The 18369-nt window shown below is 56.1% G+C and overlaps 2 protein-coding genes across 5 annotated transcripts in view; both read right to left on the bottom strand.

Annotated features, from left to right (window-relative positions):
- Positions 1-1091: 1091 nt before the first annotated feature.
- On the bottom strand, positions 1092-8495 carry ABTB1 (ankyrin repeat and BTB domain containing 1). Of its 4 annotated transcripts, none has more exons than XM_021694978.1 (12): positions 8362-8495; positions 7023-7085; positions 6873-6928; positions 5673-5817; positions 5368-5527; positions 5234-5279; positions 4774-4890; positions 4569-4687; positions 3760-3858; positions 3485-3652; positions 1793-1993; positions 1092-1714 (listed from the first exon to the last, which is right to left on the bottom strand). In XM_021694978.1, the coding sequence occupies exons 1-12, from the start codon at positions 8415-8417 to the stop codon at positions 1508-1510; spliced, it is 1437 nt and encodes a 478-aa protein (XP_021550653.1). In that variant the 5' UTR covers positions 8418-8495; the 3' UTR covers positions 1092-1507. The 4 variants fall into 4 exon arrangements, with proteins under 4 accessions (XP_021550653.1, XP_044772141.1, XP_021550655.1 ...); XM_021694980.2 differs by lacking the exon at positions 1092-1714 and adding an exon at positions 3209-3306 and having other exon boundaries at positions 1868-1993; XM_044916206.1 differs by having other exon boundaries at positions 1092-1993.
- Positions 8496-8657: 162 nt separating this feature from the next.
- Positions 8658-18369, bottom strand: part of PODXL2 (podocalyxin like 2) — a 36289-nt gene continuing 26577 nt past the window's right edge. The window contains exons 5-8 of the mRNA XM_021695272.1: positions 12645-12801; positions 12026-12087; positions 9657-9836; positions 8658-9176 (exon numbers count right to left, since the gene is read on the bottom strand). Of these exons, the coding sequence (XP_021550947.1) occupies positions 8964-9176; positions 9657-9836; positions 12026-12087; positions 12645-12801 (612 nt within the window). The 3' untranslated portion in view covers positions 8658-8963. The remainder of the gene's footprint in view (positions 9177-9656; positions 9837-12025; positions 12088-12644; positions 12802-18369) is intronic.

The raw sequence follows: 18369 nt of genomic DNA, 5'->3' as shown, positions 1-18369 counted from the left end.
CGAGGGTGGGAACTCTGGCCCCATTGGGGGCCTGGGCTCTGGCCATGCTGACCTCCTCCAGTCTCATCTCGGGCCTCTTCAGGCTCCCAGGCCCATGTCCAAGCCCTGCCTTCCACCGAGCAGGCCCCGCTGTCCACTTGGCAACTTCCCCTCCCCCACGGTGATCACCCTCTTGCCTACTGGGTACCTTGTTCAACTGACCCCTCCGATCTTACAGCTGACCCCATGTGAGCAACATGCCAGACCAATATGGATGAAAAGCATGGAGGGGCTTAAGGAAAAGATCCCAGAAGTTCTGGAACTGACAAACAAGAGTAAAAAGGCACAAAGGACAGAACAATAACTGCAGGAGGGCCAGGATACCCACTGCTGTTCCCAGGGCAGAAGGGGGCAGGCCTCAGGGTGCTTGCTGCCTGGGCCTCAGGACCCAAGGGACTGTGGTGGGGGGCAGCCTACAGGGTATCCTGAGAAAGCCGCCTCTGACATCCCTGATAATGTCATGGCCCCTGTCGCAGGGGCCAGGAGGCTGCCCCAAGAAGGAGGCTGGCCCTGGGCTGAGGGCAGATGGAGGTTAGTCCCCACAGCCAGCGGCCAGTGGGCTGGGGAGTGGAGGGAGCCAGGCTGGGGCTAGCTGGGGTCCCTGGGCCTCCTCCTACCCCTTCCAGCTCCACCCCTTCTCCCCAGCCCTCCTCCTGGGACTGCAGGGCTGGGAAGCCGGTCCTTGCCTGTCTGAGGGGGAAGCAGCCTCTGTGGTCGCTCAGTCAGCGCTCCCACTAAACCTCCCCCAGGACCACTAAGGGCAGGGGTGGGGGGGTCGGACTTCACCAAGAGGAGCCCAAGGCAAACACTGGGCCTGAGGGGAGTCCCACCACTGGAAAGGCTGGGCCCAGCTGGGGAATCTCAGGGCCCCTGCAGAGACGGCCTGCCTACTCAGACCCACAGACACACCCCGACAGTCCCCAAGAAGCCCCTGTTGGGCACCGAGGCCTTCCCAGCTTGGATGAGGGGCTCCAAATCCAGAGCTTCCTCCCTGGCCCTCCCCAACTCCTGCTCCTGTGCCCGCCCCAGACACAGGCTCAGGCTCCCACAGCGAATGAAGCTTTATTGCCACACACAGACTTTTCTGCTCCCTGTGGGCCAACTCTGCTCCTCAGAGAAGGTTGCTTGCTGGCTTGGCTTGGAAGCAGACAAGCCAGGGCCAGGAGAGCGGGGGGGTGGAGGGGCCCGGGGGTGTGGAGGGGCCCGGGGGAGGGAGGCCCAAAGAGACCCCCCACCCCAGGTTTCCCTGAGCGGTGCCCAGCCCCAGGGCCTTGGGGGCTGGCTGTGCTGGGGAAGGGGGCTCATCCTGACCCCCCCTCGGGGCCCCCAGGCACGGAGGGGGAGGCGAACCCCACAGAGCCCCCTCAGCCCACCACGATGCCCTCACCGGAGCAAGAACAGAAAGACGAGCCGTACATGCGCACGCGCGCACACACACGCAGGGCCCACACGTGCCACAAGCTGACGGTCAGCAGTCCAGGCCGATGGACACCAGCAGGTCCTCCAGGGCCCGCAGCCGCTGCTGTGCCTCCTCGATGGCGCTGTAGGTCTGCACCGTGCTGGCCACGTGGAAGCGGATGTCGTCCACCAGCGGGATGGAGTCCGTCTCCTGTCGGGCAGCCACGGCCGCCGCCTCCTCCCGCACGGCCTCCACGAAGTCCTCCCGCTCCACCAGCTGCGGACAGGCCAGCTCAGAGCACGCCTGCCGCCCGCCCTCAGCCTGCCCCGCCCACCCCGGCTCCCGCGGGCCCACCTTCTCGATGACCTTGGCCATGTACTCAGTGCACTGGTCCTCGAGGCGTGCCAAGCGGAACAGCTTGGCCACGCGCCACACGCCCACCACGCTGTCCTCGTCCAGCAGCTGGGCCAGGCTGCGGCCACACAGCCGCTTCAGGCCCGGCAACAGGTACATGTCGGCCACGCTCAGCACATCATAGGCCGCCTCGGGGGGCAGCTGCAGTGAAAGAAGGGGTGAGGGAGGGTGTGCCCCGAGGTCACCAAGGCCACTCAGGGCCCCGGCCGCAAGGCTGGGTGGAGGCTGCAGGCAGGGCAGGAGCTCCCACCCAGGCCTCAGGGGGACCCAGATTGCTGCAGGCATTGTGGGACCAGAGAGGCTGGAGGAGACTGGGGTTCCCGGGCCTCAGGCAGGCTTGCAGGCCTGGTGCAGGCAGGGCCTTAGCAGGGGAAAGAAGCTGAGCTGTGAATCACACAGACCCGTGTTCTGAAATTCTGTTGGGACCCTAGGCAAGTCACTTCACCTCTGTGCACCTGTTTCCTCCTCTCTGGGAGGTGCAACCATGCCTGTCTCAAAAGGCTGTCAGAAACTGAAGATGTGAATGGGGGTGCTACATGAGCCGACCACAGGGCTGACATCACAGCCCAGCTTGTCCCCTGTGCCTTCTCCCTGACCAGAGGCCACATGTCCCAGCCTGCATTGCTGACAAGTACGGCCACTAAGTGAGTTCTCTCCAGAGCCACAGGAGAACTGGTGTGTGTGGCCTCCACCTGGCCTAGGACAAAGGAAACTGCTTGCCTCGTCTTCCTCAGCCTCCTAACGCGTGAGTCGGCCTGTACCCCGATCTCCAGGTGCAAAGGAGAATACCACCTCAGGTGCTGTGGACGAGGTCCGGGCCGCTCTGTATCTCGTCAGGAAGCGCGAGTGGAACAGACCTACAGCCGCTCACTTCTACCCCGGCTATGGTGCTTCTGCATGACGGCAGCGCTGGACGGCCGGGACAAAGATGCTCGGGCACACGACACTTATGCCTAGTCCTCAGAGAAGGTCTGCAGACCCCTGCCCTAGGCCATGTCACAGTGACAAATGGAGGGGACAGCCTGGGTCCCAGTAAGCCATCTGCCCTGGTGCACATACCTCAGACATGAAGGAGAAACAAACTTCTCTCTGCTTTACCACAGTAGCCTTTTACACACACACACACACAGTGGCCTTTTACACACACACACACACACACACACACGCCTTCGGCACTAGCCCCAGCTGCCCCGTCACCCACACGTTAGGGATGCTTTGGGGCAGCTGAAGACCCAGGGAGGCAACAAGAGAACAGGAGACAGAAATCCAGGACCCTGGGCATGGGCTGCTATCCAGAGGTAGGAAGCTCAGGGCTCCCCACTGTTGTGGTAATTCAGGGTTACTCTCCCTACCCACCCTCCAACTGGAGAACTCGGGGACCCCAGGTGGCATGTGCTCATGATGTGGCTCCTGCCATTCATCCCTGCTCTGGAACCGACTGAGGTCCCCTCTGCCTGAAAGACAAATCCAAATGTGTCCCACACTTCCTCTCCAGCTTCCTAGAAAACCAGCCCCATGGAGCCAAGCAGGACCTAGGTCCTCCCTTTAAACCCCGTGAAGACCCGGGCTGTGGCCCTGTCCCGACGGTCATGCCCCCCAGCCCAGTGCACATGGCCTGCCTGAGCCCCGCACCTCTGTGTGGTCACTATAGATGTAGTAGAGCACGTGCGTGAAGATGTCAGGCGAGATGCCATGGAGAGTGATGGCCGGGAGGCCGCCTGAGGCCTCCAGCTCCTCGTTTTCTCTGAAGTGGTCGTTCAGCAGGGCCTGGAAGTAGTCGCTGCGGCCGCAGAAGAAGGCCTGGGGGAGGCTGGGCTCAGGAAGGGCGAGGGCCAGGGCCCGGGCCCAGACAGCTGGCCAGGGACTTAAGGCAAGGGAGTGGTGGCATGGGGGGGAAGGGACGGCACCTTGTGGCAGAGAAAGCTGCAACCTTCCACCCGAAAGCAGACATCAGGACAGCTGTTGAAGCCATCAGGGCAAGGGAAGGGCAGCTCCCCGAGATCGCCCTGGGGGACAGGAAAAAAGATACCCTCAGAGCAGGTGGGACAAGGGAGAGTGGCCAGCCCCAGTCTAAAGCCTGTTCTAGCTCGATAGGGTGGACTGTCCCCCATTTGAAGATCTGAGTACAACACAAACAACAAAAGTAAAGTGGGCTCAGAAAAGAGAAGTGAGAGGCGCCTGGGTGGCTCAGTCGTTAAGCGTCTGCCTTCGGCTCAGGTCATGATCCCAGGGTCCTGGGATGGAGCCCCGCATTGGGCTCCCTGCTCTGCGGGAAGCCTGCTTCTTCCTCTCCCTCTGCCTGCTGCTTCCCCTGTTTGTACACTCTCTCTCTATCTCTATCAAAAATAAATAAAATCTTTAAAAAAAAAAAAAAAAAGAAAGAAAGAAAAGGGAAGTGACCGAGGCGCCTGGGTGGCTCAGTTGGTTAAGCATCTGCCTGCGGCTTGGGTCATGGTCTCAGGTCCTGGGATCGAGCCCCACATGGGGCTCCCTGCTCAGCAGGGGAACCTGCTTTTTCCTCTCCCTCTGTCCCTCCCACTGCTCCTGTGCTTACGCTCTCTCTCAAATAAATAAAATCTTAAAAAAAAAAAAAAAAGAAAGAAAAGAAAAGGGAAGTAACTGGCTCCAGGTCACACAAGGGTTGAACCCAAGAGTGGGACTTGTCTACCACAGCTATGTCCACACTGGGCCCCATCCCAGAACGCCATGTGCTTACACGGAGCTCAGGGGGCAGGGCACAGTCGGCCAGCAGGGCCATGTCCTCCCGAAGCCGGGGGTCTGCTGTGGGGGGCTCAATAGTCAGCACCTTCACGCACGTGCCTGGCTTGGATGCCACTGTGGAGGGGAGAGTACAGCTTCAGGGAGCCAAGTGGGCCCTGCCAGTTCCCGCCCGATGCCCCGGACCCTAAGTCTGGACGCACCAAACTCGGACACCTTCTCGCACTTGGCCTCGAGGTCACTGAGCAGGTCCCACAGCTGGCACTGCTTGGCCAGCCGCTCGCAGTCGCTAACATGTTCCACACCGACGTCCAGGCGGCCTGGGTGCGGCATGGGAGGCTCAGGGCCGGAGAGGAGCCCTCTGCTGTCCCTAGCACTGGGACTCCTAGGTCTACTTGCTGCCTTGGTTTTCCCATCAGGAGCCACTGCCTGAGTTCTACAGGCCCCAGGACAGGAGAGGGCTCAGTTTGCAGATGGGACAAGTTCTTCCTGAGCAGACATACCAGCTCATTGTCTCCCAGCCCACCCAGGAAGGAGTTGGAACCGGCCCACACTGCAGGGTATAAGTACCAGGAGGTAAAAGGAGGGCCCAAGGCCACAGCTGGGCCTGCTGCTGGACAGAAACGCCCTCCCTGCCTGCCCACCCTGGGCCCAGAGATTTACCTGTGTACAGGTACTGCAGCAGGGCCCCAAAGGCCACGGGGTTGATCTGCAAGCAGAGATAGCCAGGCGGGGAGGTCAGAGGCGGCCACCCAGCACAAGCCCCTGCTGTCCCTCTGCCCCTGGGAGGGACGCACCAGTGGGTGCCTCAGAACCACGACGTTCTTGCCCTTCCATTTGGTGTCCAGCATGTTGGCAAAGTAGGCACTGCGCACGCCCAGGACGCAGCGATGTGCCCGGAAGGGCTTCCCGTGCACCACAAAAACCACGTCGCTATGGATGCCCTGTTCCAGAAGCCTGGGGAGGGGTAGGCGGAGGGGGTGTTCAGCATGCACCTCCCCCCAGTCTTACCACAGCGGCTCCCACCCCACCCTGCCAGAGATCCCTCAGCTCCACATCACCGCCCCCCTCCACACACACCCAGCCCTGCACCCCATCTCACCGCTGCAGGAAGTCGTCGTAGTAGTCCCGCCTCCTGCAGGAGGCTGTCACCTGCTTGTAATCGCGCAGGGCCCGGCGGATAGGGTCGCTAAGTGCCCCATAGAGGCAGCGTTCCCCATCAAAGGTGTTGGCCTCACAGCGGGCTCCTGGGGGCAGCAGGGCTCACCAGTCAGCAGGGTCAGGAACATGCACACTGCGGCTGGGAGAGGGTCTGGGGGAAATCCTCATCTCTCCCCCTGCAACCTTCCCACATGTAGGGCCCAGCCCTGGAATTTGGAGCCCCTTCCAAATTACCCTGGGCCCACTATGACACTAGCATCTTATCTGCCAGGGCCTAGGCACACAGGCACATCTGGGTACCACAGACTACAAACAAAGCAGGCTCAGAGACTGCCCTGTTCTATGCCCTGGAAACACAGTCATAAACAGACAAATCCCTGTCCTGACTAAACTGATTCTCTAGTGGGGCAGTGGCCAATAAACAGGTTAATAAATGTCAGGTGCTATGAAGCAAAAGAAAGCAAGACAAATGGTAACAGTGGTTGTGACTGCCACGTAGAGGCCACGGAAGGTCACTGTGTCCGTAACAACATGCAGAGACCTGAATGGAATGAGGAAGTCGGCCATGCAAAGATCTGAGAAAGGGCAATCTAAATAGAAAGAAGATCAAGTGCAAAGGTCCTGAGGTAGAAGAACACTTGGGAGTGCCCAAGTGCCCGAGCACCGGAGAGGCCAGTGTGGCTGAAGAGTGAGCACATGGGGGAGTCAAAGGAGGTGAGGCCAGAGGGGGAAGAGCAGGTCACTTAGAAGCACAAAGACTGGCAAGGCATTCTAGTTTTATGCTAAATGCAACGGGAAGTCTTTGGAGTACTTTAAGCCTATCAGACTTGGGAGACCCACTGGGCTGCATTATGGAGAACAGATTGTAGGTGGGGCAAAAGGGGCAGTCAGGAGACCAGAGGAGGCTGGCTTTGGGGCCAGGGAGAGATGCTGTAATTGGGCTGGGTGGTGGCAGTGGAGACGGGGAAGTGGACAAGGCAGAAAATAGGTTCTAAAAGCAGAACCACCAGGACTTGCTGATTGGGTGTGTGTAGGGGTGACACAAAGACAGGATCAAGGGCATCTGCAAATGCAAACCACACACACACACACACACACACACACACACACACACACACAGAGCCCCAGCCCCTTCTCTCACCGTTGGCCAGAAGATAGAGTACTAGCTCCTCGTGCCCACACAGGCAGGCATAGTACCTGAGGGAGGGAAACAAAGAGTACAGGAGGCAGTTACCAGGACTGAAAGCACCCGCCCGCACCTGCCGTGACCACCCACCCACCTGGCACTCACAAGGGGGTGCTGTCCCACTTGTCCCGCACATTCACCTCCACGTCCCGTTGCTCCAGCAGGTACCTAGGCGGGAGGAGGTCAGAGCCTGAGTCAGGACAGGTTCACTGTCTGTGAGAGGAAACCCACAGAATGGGGAAAGAAAGAAAACATCCCTTTTGGCTGAGGGAAGTCTCCCCTAGGTGAAGACAGATGACAGACAGACCAAAGCAGGAAAGGTATTCGAAGCAAAGGGACCAACACAGGTAGACAAGGTGTAGAGATGGGAACTCATAAGGCAAACACTGAGCCTCAGAAGCAGGACCCCAGAGCTGAGGAGGACAAGATTCTGGCCTGAAGGCATTTGGGAGAGAGGAGGTGGTGATGCGCATCTGTTCTGCTAGAGCCCCCTGGCTGCTTGGGCCAGCAGATTGGATAGGGGAGACTGGAGGGAGGGAGACCAAGGACAAGGCTGCTGCAGGTGTCCTGGTGGTGTGAAAGCGTGAAGAGAAGTGAACAGATTCTAGAAGACAAAAGTCAGGAGACATGGTAGCTGATGGCATGTGGGAGGCAAGGGGGGTGGTCATCATGGATGGTGATGAAGCCATCACTGAGGGCAGGAAGCCTGGGAGAGACGTCCAAGTTGGGCCAGGAGTGCTCTTGAGCTGCCCTCAGCTTCTGGGGTTATCAGCTAACTCCTAGGTGACACTTGATGCTGGGGAGGGACGAGGGACGCCGTGGGAGTCAGGAAGCCTGGGACCAGCCCGAGGGAGCTAGTAGTGGGTCAGATACAGGTAATAGGGAGGGAAGGGCCCACGAAGTGAGATGCCCCACATCCCAAATAGGCACCCCGTCACTCCCTGTTCTATGGCGATTTCAGCGCCAGATCTGCTTTAACTGCATTTAGGAGTTTCCAAATCCCGGGGGATCAGAGGTTGTTTCTGGGTCCTAGGTGTTTCGAGCGTGCCAGGCCCGGTGCGTATCAGTGCGATGAGCCACGTTTGGAGTCCCAGGCCCGCCCCGGGGTCTGACCTCCCGGTCCTGAGCGCTCGGAGGGCGACCCTCCTCTCCGCCCACTTCTCCGCGGCTCCGCGTAGCAGTCCTCTCCTCTGAGAAGCCCTCCGGGACCCCAGGGAGTAAAACAGCCCCAGCACTCCATCCTGGCGCACCCCGGCTGGGAAAGCTGCCTCGGTCCCCTGCTTGGGCGCCCAGGCGCTCTCGGGGGGCGGTCTGTGGTGGGTCCGGCGCCAGGGCTGCGGCGGCGCAGAGGCGTGCGCCTGTCCGGAGCCGGTCCACCGCATGCGCCGGGGCCGGCGGCGCCCCTCCCACCCCGCCCCCTCCCCGGGGGCTGCGGGGTCCTCACCGCACTCGGCCCACATCCCCTTTTCTGCAGCTGGCGAAGAGGTCGCTGGTGTCCATGGTGCGAGCGGCTCGGACCCCTGGCCGAACGATCCCAGGCGGCAGTGGCGGCGGCGGCGCGCCCCGGCCGGATGTAAACACACGCGGCCCCGCCCCGCTCCGCAGCGGCGCCTGGCGCCCGGAGGACCTACCCGGTCGGCGCCGCCCCGCCCCCTGCGCGCCCGCTCCCGCCCCCGCCCCGCCCCGTGCCGCCCCGGAGCAAGAACGAGTCGGGCAGGCAAATGAGCTGGGCCCGGCGTGGTCTCCGGGCGGCTTTAATGGGGGTCCCGGGGCGCGGCCGGGGAAGCGGGGCAGTTCCGGGACAAGCCCCTCGGGGCGTCAGGTGGAAATGGGGAGGGCTGTGCCGAGACTGTTCCGTGAGTCGGTGGGAAGCGGGAAGACCCCGCAGCGAGGGCCGGGCTGCGGGACAGCGGCCGGGGCCGGGAGGGGAGGGGAGGCGCGGCTGTCCGCTCCGGGTCCGCCCCGCTCGTCCCGGCGCAGCCCCAACGGGGCGAGGGCACGGTCGCGGGGTCACAGCGGACCAGAGCTGCCGGCGGGCGGGCGCCCTCACAGGTGCGTGTCCTCCTCGAACACGTCCGAGTCCTCGGGGTCCCGCTTGCCCCCCATGAGCGCGCTCCAGCCCCCCGGGCCGTTGACAGCCCCGCCGCCGTTCAAGCTGGGCTGCTTCTCCTGCATCTCCGACTGGCTGTCGCTGGCCACGTCCAGCGTGGGGTTGTCGTGGCAGCCGTTCTCTACGAAGCGCAGCTCCTCGCCGTGTGACTGCGGCGGTGGGAGAGGGCCGCTGGGCGAGCGCCCCGGCCCAGGCCCCCACCTGCCCGAACAACTCCGGGCTCACGGCACCGGAACCATTCACTGTTCCTTCCCTGGTCTGTGAAACCCTACACAGGGAACCCCCCGCGGACCCTCGACAGATGCCCATTCCCTTCTGTTCCCATAACCAAACTCCTGATGATCCTTTGCACTAAACAACCAGTGGCTTCCCTGACATCATCTGATCTCTCCCCACAGCCCCCCACTGCACCTCTAGCACCTATGATGGGGCTGGTGCCCTGCAGACAGGAGGGACAAACTGGGGGCTAGGCTCGGGACAAGCAGCTTCAGGCACAGACCCCCTCATCCCAGGACCATTAATGCCACCCCACCTGCAGTGAGGACAGTGAGTCTCCCTGCTGGGTACTCTGTCCTCCACAGGCACCAGCCCCAGCTCAAGCCCTCCTGCAGACGTGCCCCCATGCTCACCACGTGTTTGAGCTTGGGCAGCCGGCGCTGCCAGCAGTTATAGAGCAGGCCCAGCACGATGATGATGACACAGATGGCCCCGATGACCACCAGCACCACAAAGAGCGTCCCATAGTCGCTGCGCACCTGGCTGGCCCGTGCCTGGCAGCTGCTTGTAGTGGAGTAGTTCTGGATGCCAATCTGGGGGTGGGAGGGGCCAGTTTCCTCAGCTGAAGTCCTGGGTGTCAGGGCTCCCTGTGGGGCTGTGGGGTTGGGGCTCAGGGACAGGGGACAGGCTTTGAGAAGGGCTGGCATACTCCTGACTACACTCTCTTAGAGGCCTGGACCTGTGCTCACCTGGGGCTCTATCCCTGTCTCTGCCCAATCCCTATCCGTTCACCAGAGGGCAGCCCCAAGCCTCTCGATCCCATGCCTCCATTCTCAGCCTCTGCTCACATCCCCCCATGGCTCTGCCCTGACCGTGTCCCTGCTGGGGCAGAAGTCTGGCTCCACTATTGATTCAGGTCCCTGGAACACAGCTTCCACCTTGGGCGTGGAGGTGATCTAGCATCGTTCTGACCATTGTGGGCTATACAGGATGCTGGGGACAGCCCACATCCTGGGCCACCACCAGCCCTTTTCCCATAAGAGTGGGTGGTCACCAATGGCATTTGGCTGGCCGGTACCCCTGCCACAGTGCAAGCTGTCTTGGGTGGGCTGGTCTTCTCAAGCCTAGAGGCTACTGTGCCCATACTGGGCCAGGCAGGTGCTCTCTCCACAAATCAGCATCTCAAGCAGAGAGCAGGGAAGGGGAGGTGCCATCCTCATCAGATGACAGGTGCCAGGGTGAGGGTGCTGTCTACTAGCTCCCAGTGCAGAGACCTGGGAGCCTCCCTTTCTGCCTTGGACTCCCCTGAGGCCAGGTTTCATCTCTTCTTGGGTGTCTATGAACAAACTGTCTATTTCCAGTACTTTTCTCTATTGACTTTTTAGTTACCAAAGATCAGTTTCTCTTGCTGGGTTCACCCACCAATGAAATTGCTAAATTTGCCAGACCAGGTCAGTCTGAATAGTGTCCAGCAAAGCTAGAACACCCAGGGGCCGGAAGAGGCAGGAAGTTTCTGTGGGAAAAAGATGAAGGCCAGCCCAAGTTTCCACCTGCCCCCCCGCCACCATCCCATGTTCATGAACCCAGAATTTCACAACTGGAAAGGCCCTTGGTAGCCATCCAGGTAGTAAGGCCAGCATCATGCTTAAAGGCCTGGGCTCTTAAATCATTCAGTCCTGGTCCAAAGCCTGGCTCTGTTGCTTCCTGGCTGTGCGTTCTTGGGTGAATCACTTCCCTTCTCTGGGCTACAGCTCTCATCTTAAATAGGGCACCAATGGTACTCAACCGGGTACCTTATTTAATCCTCACGAGGCCCGGGCTGGCACTGAGGGCTGAGTGAGAGAACCCAGCGCAGTCTGGCACTTAGTAAGCATTCAGTGTGCTTATCAAAAAAACCCCAAACCACCAGCACAACCACCTTTCCGCCTTGCGCGTAATAGATAAGGAGGTGGGGTGCACGGTCACGCACAGCTCATCTTTCCCAGCTGTGAAACACTGCAGAGCCTTGGAGAAGGGAGAGGACTGATACCAGGTCACTGGGTTTCACAGTGAGGAGCTGGCATGGTGGCTGTCCTGAAGAAAGGAGGTGAGGAACCCAAGGTCCTCCCTTGCAGAGAAAGTAAAACAAGGAGCAGGAGGACCAAGGAGGAGGACCGAGGGGGGGCCTTCCCCTCCCAGGCCCCGGCTCTGCTCAGCCCTACACAGGGGTGGCTGGCTGTGCAGGAGGACAGGTTGGCCAGCCTGCTCCTCAGCCCATGTCTCCAGGACCTGCCATGCAGCTGGCCAACTGCACTGAGTCACAGGTGCCCCTCGAGATGGCAGGGCCCTCCCCTGAGCCCGAGCCCCATCCCGCCAGATGGTGCCTGGTTGATGGCTTCCAGAGCATGCCCATGCCTGTCGTGCTTTCTCTTGTGGTTTCTGAAACTGCATCACGCTCTCCCACCCCACCAGGCCTCTGCCCAATTCCTAGGGCAATTCCCACCTACCCACAAGACTCCCACTTACCCATCAGGCCCCCAAGGGACCTCGGAGGTCCCCTTCCCTCTGAGTCCTATCCTGACCAACACCCCCTCCGGGCCCTTTCGCAAACTGTGCGGTGGTGCATACACATTCCTACGCATTCGTTCACTCTGTCTCTCCCACAGGAACTGTGTCTTAGGAGGACCGAAAGGAGGAGCTGTGCAGAGCAAGATTCTGTCTTCTGCTCCTTTGCACCACCATGCAGTCTATCTCCTACCCTCAGGGAAGGCAGCCCTGCTCCCAGAGCTCCCTGCCTTCTTACCTCCACCAGATTCCTTCGGATGTCACCCAGCATGGAAAGGACATCTTGAGTGGGCACCACCCCTGGGGGGAGACACCATCATCAGCACAGCCTTGGCCATTGGGGTGCCCCCAGCTCCCTGGGAGAGCCTCTGGCCTGAGCTTCCAGAGGCTTGCTTTCCCCCTCCTGACCACATGCAGACCCCATGGTGTGTGCACTCCCCCTTTCTCCTATGTGGCCTCATTGCAAACGAATGAGTGAATGCCTGCCATCTGACACATGGGACACCGGGCGGTCACCCCAAAGCCCCATACTGCTGCGTTTCTGAACTCGCCCCCTCCGCACCCCACCAGTCAGTGTGCAGGACTCATTGTCTCCTCTGGTGCTGAAACCACACCTCTTCCCCTCCTGGTCCCGACGTTTACACCCTCCTCCTCTTCTCCAGAACTTCAGTTCAACTCCAGTTGAACCCTACACTAGGGGCCCAACCACTACCTCTTCCTGCTATCCTAGGGTCCAAGGTCAAAGCCCTGTCTGTGTGCTTTCCTGTGGTTCTGCAGACCTCTCATGGCCCTCGGGAAACGGTGCTGGTTTAACACTGCCTCCCTGGGCCCCCCTTCCATGTGCTGCCCCCGCTCACCCTGCTCGCCCACCAAGGTCATTAGAAGGTGCTGCTCCTTCTCGCTGGGCTTGCTCAGGGAGATGTGCCAGTCCCCATGATGGCCACTGCCATGGCGGGGCAGCACCTCCTCCACCAGGGCCAGAAGCTGCAGCCCTCGGTGCTGCCGGAACACCTCCTACAAGGATGGAAAGAGAGCCCCCAAGCCAGTGAGGGAGAGGGCTCTACTGACCCCCTGCCTCCAGGTCTAGCCCCCGCTCCAACCTCCAACCTTCAACCTCCCAGTAGCCAAACACTGGGAAAGGCCATCCGGCTATTCCAGAGGGGACTGCTCTCGTAGCTCTGGAGACCATCGAGAGACTCTGAGCTTGGCCTTTGGGCGGAACTGTGGGAACACCAAGACACATATCCACTGGGCATCCAGGTGCTCCTTCCTACCTGGGCCTCTCACATGAGGAGGGTGTGGGGCCTGCCTGGGGATACTCACCGTTGAGCTTGGGGACAGATACACTCACGTGCAACAAGTCTGGGAAGTGAGTGTGCAGTGTGTGAAGGCCTACGGAAGTCTGCTGGCCGGGCCTGAGTATTCAAGTGTCCAGTGCAAGGGATGAATATACTGGGAGGCCAGGCGTGCAACAGACCAAAGGTGCACACCAAACCCAGGAGTGGAGGTGGGGAGCAGTAACATGCTCACCTCTTGGCTGTCATTGCACAGATACTGCCCAAAGTTGGGGAGTCAAGAAAGCTATCTGAGTACTTTTATGGTGGCACTGGTGACCGGAGGAACTAAAACAGATATGGTTAAAATGGTAACCCCTGGAAGCAGGGCCAGGGCAGGAGGAGGGATATAAGCAGATTTTGTTCTCATCTGACACTCTCTCGTACTGTTTAGATTTTCCCGACCTTGTGTATATATGATTATGTAATTTAAAAAAACAAGAACAAGAGGCAGGTATTGGCTAGGAACTCAGTGAGTCGCAGAAACCCAGGCAGGCTACCGACCTAGTCCCATCAGGGACTGGCCCTGCGGCTGCTCTCCACCCCCAGGCTCCTCTCCAGCAGCCTTCTCCCTTCTGCAACCAGGAAATCACTGACCCCTGTTCCTGGTCTCCAAATCTTCCAGCAACGCACCTATCCCAGCTGTTGCGCTTTCTCTTGAGTGCCCTGCCTTAGAGCTTTGAGCCAGGGCTGCCTGCAAGGCCCAGGCATCTCATCAGACCACGTGGGGCCCTGACATTCCTATCTCCTTTCTGGTAGAGCCCAAGCTAGCGAGGCTTCCTGGTCATCATCCCAACCTAAAGGCCACCAAGGGGGTTCAAGTTCCTTGATACCATGGCAAGTGTCAGGTGCAAGCTCGAGCCTTGGCATTCACTGGCTGAACAGAAAGCCAACTCGGTTCTGAATTTGGGAGAAAACTGGTACCTGGAGATAGCCACGCGCAGCTAGGAAAGCCCTATTCCCAAAATAGTTCTTACCGTCTTCATGTGCACGTGTGTGCATGTGTAGGGCTGGGTGTGTAACCTGCATCTGCCTGAGCAACAGGCACTGTACCCAGCAGCCTCCCTGCTTACAAAAGAAGCACATTCCCCCCACAGGCAATGCCTCCCCCCATGCCACAGGCCTATGATCCCCCATGTGTGCAGACCCCGCATTCTCTGGGTCAAGATGTCTGCCCGGCTTAAGCCCACAGACCCACAATGTCCACTCTGGCAGCATCTGATGACTACATATTTCATGCCATTTATTCTGTAGATGGGAACTGAGTGTCAGCGGCCTGGGGAGAAAGCCCTGAATTTGGAATCAAATAAATCTGGGTTCAAATTCCGGTTCTGCCATTCATCAGCTCTGCGACCTTTAGCACAATACTGCACCTCTCTGAGCCTCAGTTTCCCCCCCTTGAAGAAGGGAACTACTCCAAGGCCCAGCAACATTAGAGTGGATACATAAGTGGAATACTAGACAGAAGCACAATGAACAAACTTCACTACGTGCAGCCATCTAGATGAATCTCAAAAACAGAACACTGAGGGCAAACAGCCAGACACAAAGTACTACCTACTAAATGATTATTATATAAAGTTCAAAAGCTTGCAAAATCAATGTACGGGGTTACAAATCAAGAAAATGGTTTCCCATGAGGGAACAGTGTCTGGAAAGGAGAATGAGAAGGGCTTTGGGCGGTGCTGATCATGTTCCGTGTCTTGATTTGGGGGCTGATTACGTCCTTTTGTGATGATCCATCAAGCTGCACACTTATGATCTGTGTGCTTTTCTGGATGTATACTGTAAGTCATTAGAACTTTTCTTAAGTGCAATGCTATCTTCCCTGCTGACTCCTGGGTGGATGGTCCTTCCCTCACATCACACCATTTCTCCCACAGTCAGGGCTCCAGTTCTCCTGCTACTGTCCAAGCACCCATTTCCAACGCTGAAGTTATATGCAACTCCTCCAAGTGTCTGGAATGGTCCTTATGGTAAACAGGAAGGGACATATGACCGAGCCCATCATTTTGACTTGTGGCAATACAGCAGATAGAGCTGATGAAAGTCCTGCTCGTCCACCTTGCTACAAACACAGAGCAACGCTTGGGGAAAAAATATAGGCAGAAACAGAGGAACTCAAAGCCAGAAGAGTGAGCAGGTGCTAAAGCTGCAGCAATTCGTGGGGGTCCAGGGCCTAGAAATGGAACCCAGGAGCTGGAGACTTGGCTTTAAATGCTTACATGCTCTTGGCCCACGTGAAATGAAGAATTAGAGCAGAGTACCAGGATGGAGCCTGAAGCCCCAAAGAGCAGCCCTTTCAGTGAAATGGGGACTCAAAAACATTCCTGATCTCCTGGAGGAGTTGTAATGGGCTCTGCCATCTGCCGGGGTCCATGGGTAAGAGAAAAAGATTATCCAAGATCACTTGTGCTTCACCTGGGTTTGGAGTCCAAATGGCAGTCCTTCATGATATAAAAATTCAAGCCAAGAGATTAAGATGAAAGCTGACCTAGGACTCCTGGAACTCCCAAAGTTTCCCTGAAACCACTCTGTTGGAACTCTTTTACAACCCGGGGTTGAAGAGGAGATCACAATAATGAAGAATGATCCATACAAGGAAACAAGGTACAAAGCCACCAACAGGAGACCTGACATCCCAGGATGTCGTGTTACTAAAACAAAAGGTGAGAGATCATGAAATCAATATACTTAAAATAATTCAGAAAATGAAAGAATAGAAACCACAATGAAAGAAGGGAACAAAATGAAGAATAAAGGGAGGGATTTGGAACCAAGGAGAAATTCTAAAAATATAAAACAGTTATCTATACTAAAGATTCAATGGATGGATCAAACAGAAGATTAGACACTGCTGAAGAGAGTTATTAATTTGGAAGCTAAAGCTAGGAAATCACTCAGAATGCATCAGAGAGATTTATTTATTTATTTATATTTTGGAGAGAGAGAGAAAACATGAGCAGGGGAAGGGGCAGAGGGAGAGGGAGAGAGAGAATCCTCAAGCAGACTCCCCGCTGAGCACGGAGCCCCATGTGGGGCTCAATCCCAGGACCCCAAAGAGCTGAAACCAAGAGTTGGATGCTCAGCCGACTGAGCCACCCAGGCACCCCTCATCAGAGAAATTTTAAAAAGAGAAAGCATAAAAGTGTTAAGAGACATCACAGATAGAAAAATAAGGCCCAATAAACTTCTAATGAGAATGAGAAAGAAATGGGAAATTGGTAATATCTAACAAACTGCATATGCAATCCCACTTCCAGGAATTTACTCTGAAGATACATCCCAACAGCACAAAAGTACATACGCACAAGGTTATTCAATGCAGCCTTGTAAGTAACTGCAGAATACTGGAAACCACCCAAATGCCCACACAAAGGAAACTTAATGAATAATCTATAATACATACACAAAATGATTGAGAATAATCTCCATGCACTAACATAAAGTGATTTCCAGCATATACTGTTAAGCAAGAAAAGCAAAATACAAAAGAATAATGTTATGGACTGAGTATGTGTCCCCCCAATAATTCATATGTTGAAGTCTAACCCCCAGTATCTCAGACTGTGACTGTATTTGGAGACAGGGTCTTTCAACAGGTGACTGAGCTAAAATGAGGTTGTTAGGGTGACCCTATCCAATCTGATGGGGTCCTTACAAGAGGAGGAGATGAAGGACACAGTCAAGCACAGAGGGACAATGATGTGAAAACACAGAGAGAAGATGGCCATCTGCAAACCAAGGAGAGAGGCTTCAGGAGAAACTAATCCTCCTGACACCTTGATCTTGGACTTCCAGTCTTCAAAACAGTGAGGGAATAAATTTGTTTTTAAGCTACCCAGTGTGGTACTTTGTTATGACAGCCCTAGCAAACTGATAAAAATATAAATAATATGCTACACTTCCTGCAAAAAATTATATATCTATCTGCTTATTTCTATAAAAAGAAACCCAGAAGGATAACCAGAAACTAATGAGACTGGTTACCTAGAGGGAGTGGGTGGGAATGGAGGGCAAGAGGTGATGGGGGAGAGGAGTATTTCTTTAAGCATACATTTTTGTGTCATTTAGATATTTAGAACCATATTAATGTTTTACATGCTCAAAAATACAACTAAATCAACAAGGATGAGGGGGGAAAAATCCAAAACTGAATACAAACAGAAACAAAAAAAACCTAACTATATCTCATATGTGTCTCAACTTACTCTCAGATGGTTTGGAAAATGCTAAGAGCTGGTGATTCTGGCTGAAATATACACAGGATTTCTTTGTAGCAGTCTTCTGAAATTATATCAAAATAAAAAGCTACAAAAAAAAGAACATGAGAAAATTAAAGACATTCTTTACACTAATAAGGGCTGATACAGATATATCCTTATAGAAAGAGCTGCTAAGGGTATATTTCAGGAAGAAGGCAATTAAATTCACAAGAAAGGAATGGGGATGTGAAAAGACGTGTAAGCAAAGAAACAAATATATTGATAAAGCAAAATAAGCACTGACTGTTAATAATAATGACTAATACTCAACATCACTAATCATCAGAGAAATGAAAATCAAACCCATAACGAGATTCTGCCTCATACCCATTAGGATGACCACTATTAAAAAAAAAAACGAGAACAGGTGCCTGGGTGGCTGAGTCAGTTAAGCAGCCGCCTTCAGCTCAGATCATGATCCCAGGGTCTGCTCAGTGGGGAGCCTGCTTCTCCCTTCCCCACCACTGCCCCCCCACCCCACCACCCATACTCTCTCTCTCTCAAATAAATAAAATCTTTAAAAAACAAAACACACACACAAAATAGAAAACAAGTGTTGGTGAGGATGTGGAGAAACTGGAACCTTTGTCCACTGCCGGTGGGAATGTGAAATGGTGTAGTCACTGTAGAAAACAATACGGATTTCTTTAAAAATCAAAAACAGAGGTACTATATGATCCAGCAATTCCACTTCTGGGTGTGTACGGGTTTTGAAATGGGGTCTCGGGGCGCCTGGGTGGCTCAGTTGTTAAGCGTCTGCCTTCGGCTCAGGTCATGATCCCAGGGTCCTGGGATCGAGCCCCACATCAGGCTCCCTGCTCGGCAGGGAGCCTGCTTCTCCCTCTCCCTCTGTCTGCCGCTCTGCCTACTTGTGCTCTCTCTCTCTCTCTGTTAAATAAATAAAAATCTAAAAAAAAAAAAAAAAAGAAATGGGGTCTCAAAGAGATATTGGTGGGCTCACGTTCATAGCAGCATTATTCACA

This window comes from Neomonachus schauinslandi, chromosome 1, assembly GCF_002201575.2.
Source record: "Neomonachus schauinslandi chromosome 1, ASM220157v2, whole genome shotgun sequence".
Taxonomy (NCBI): domain Eukaryota; kingdom Metazoa; phylum Chordata; class Mammalia; order Carnivora; family Phocidae; genus Neomonachus; species Neomonachus schauinslandi.
Note: the sequence above shows the minus strand (reverse complement) of the source record. Positions and strands in the feature narration are given on the sequence as shown.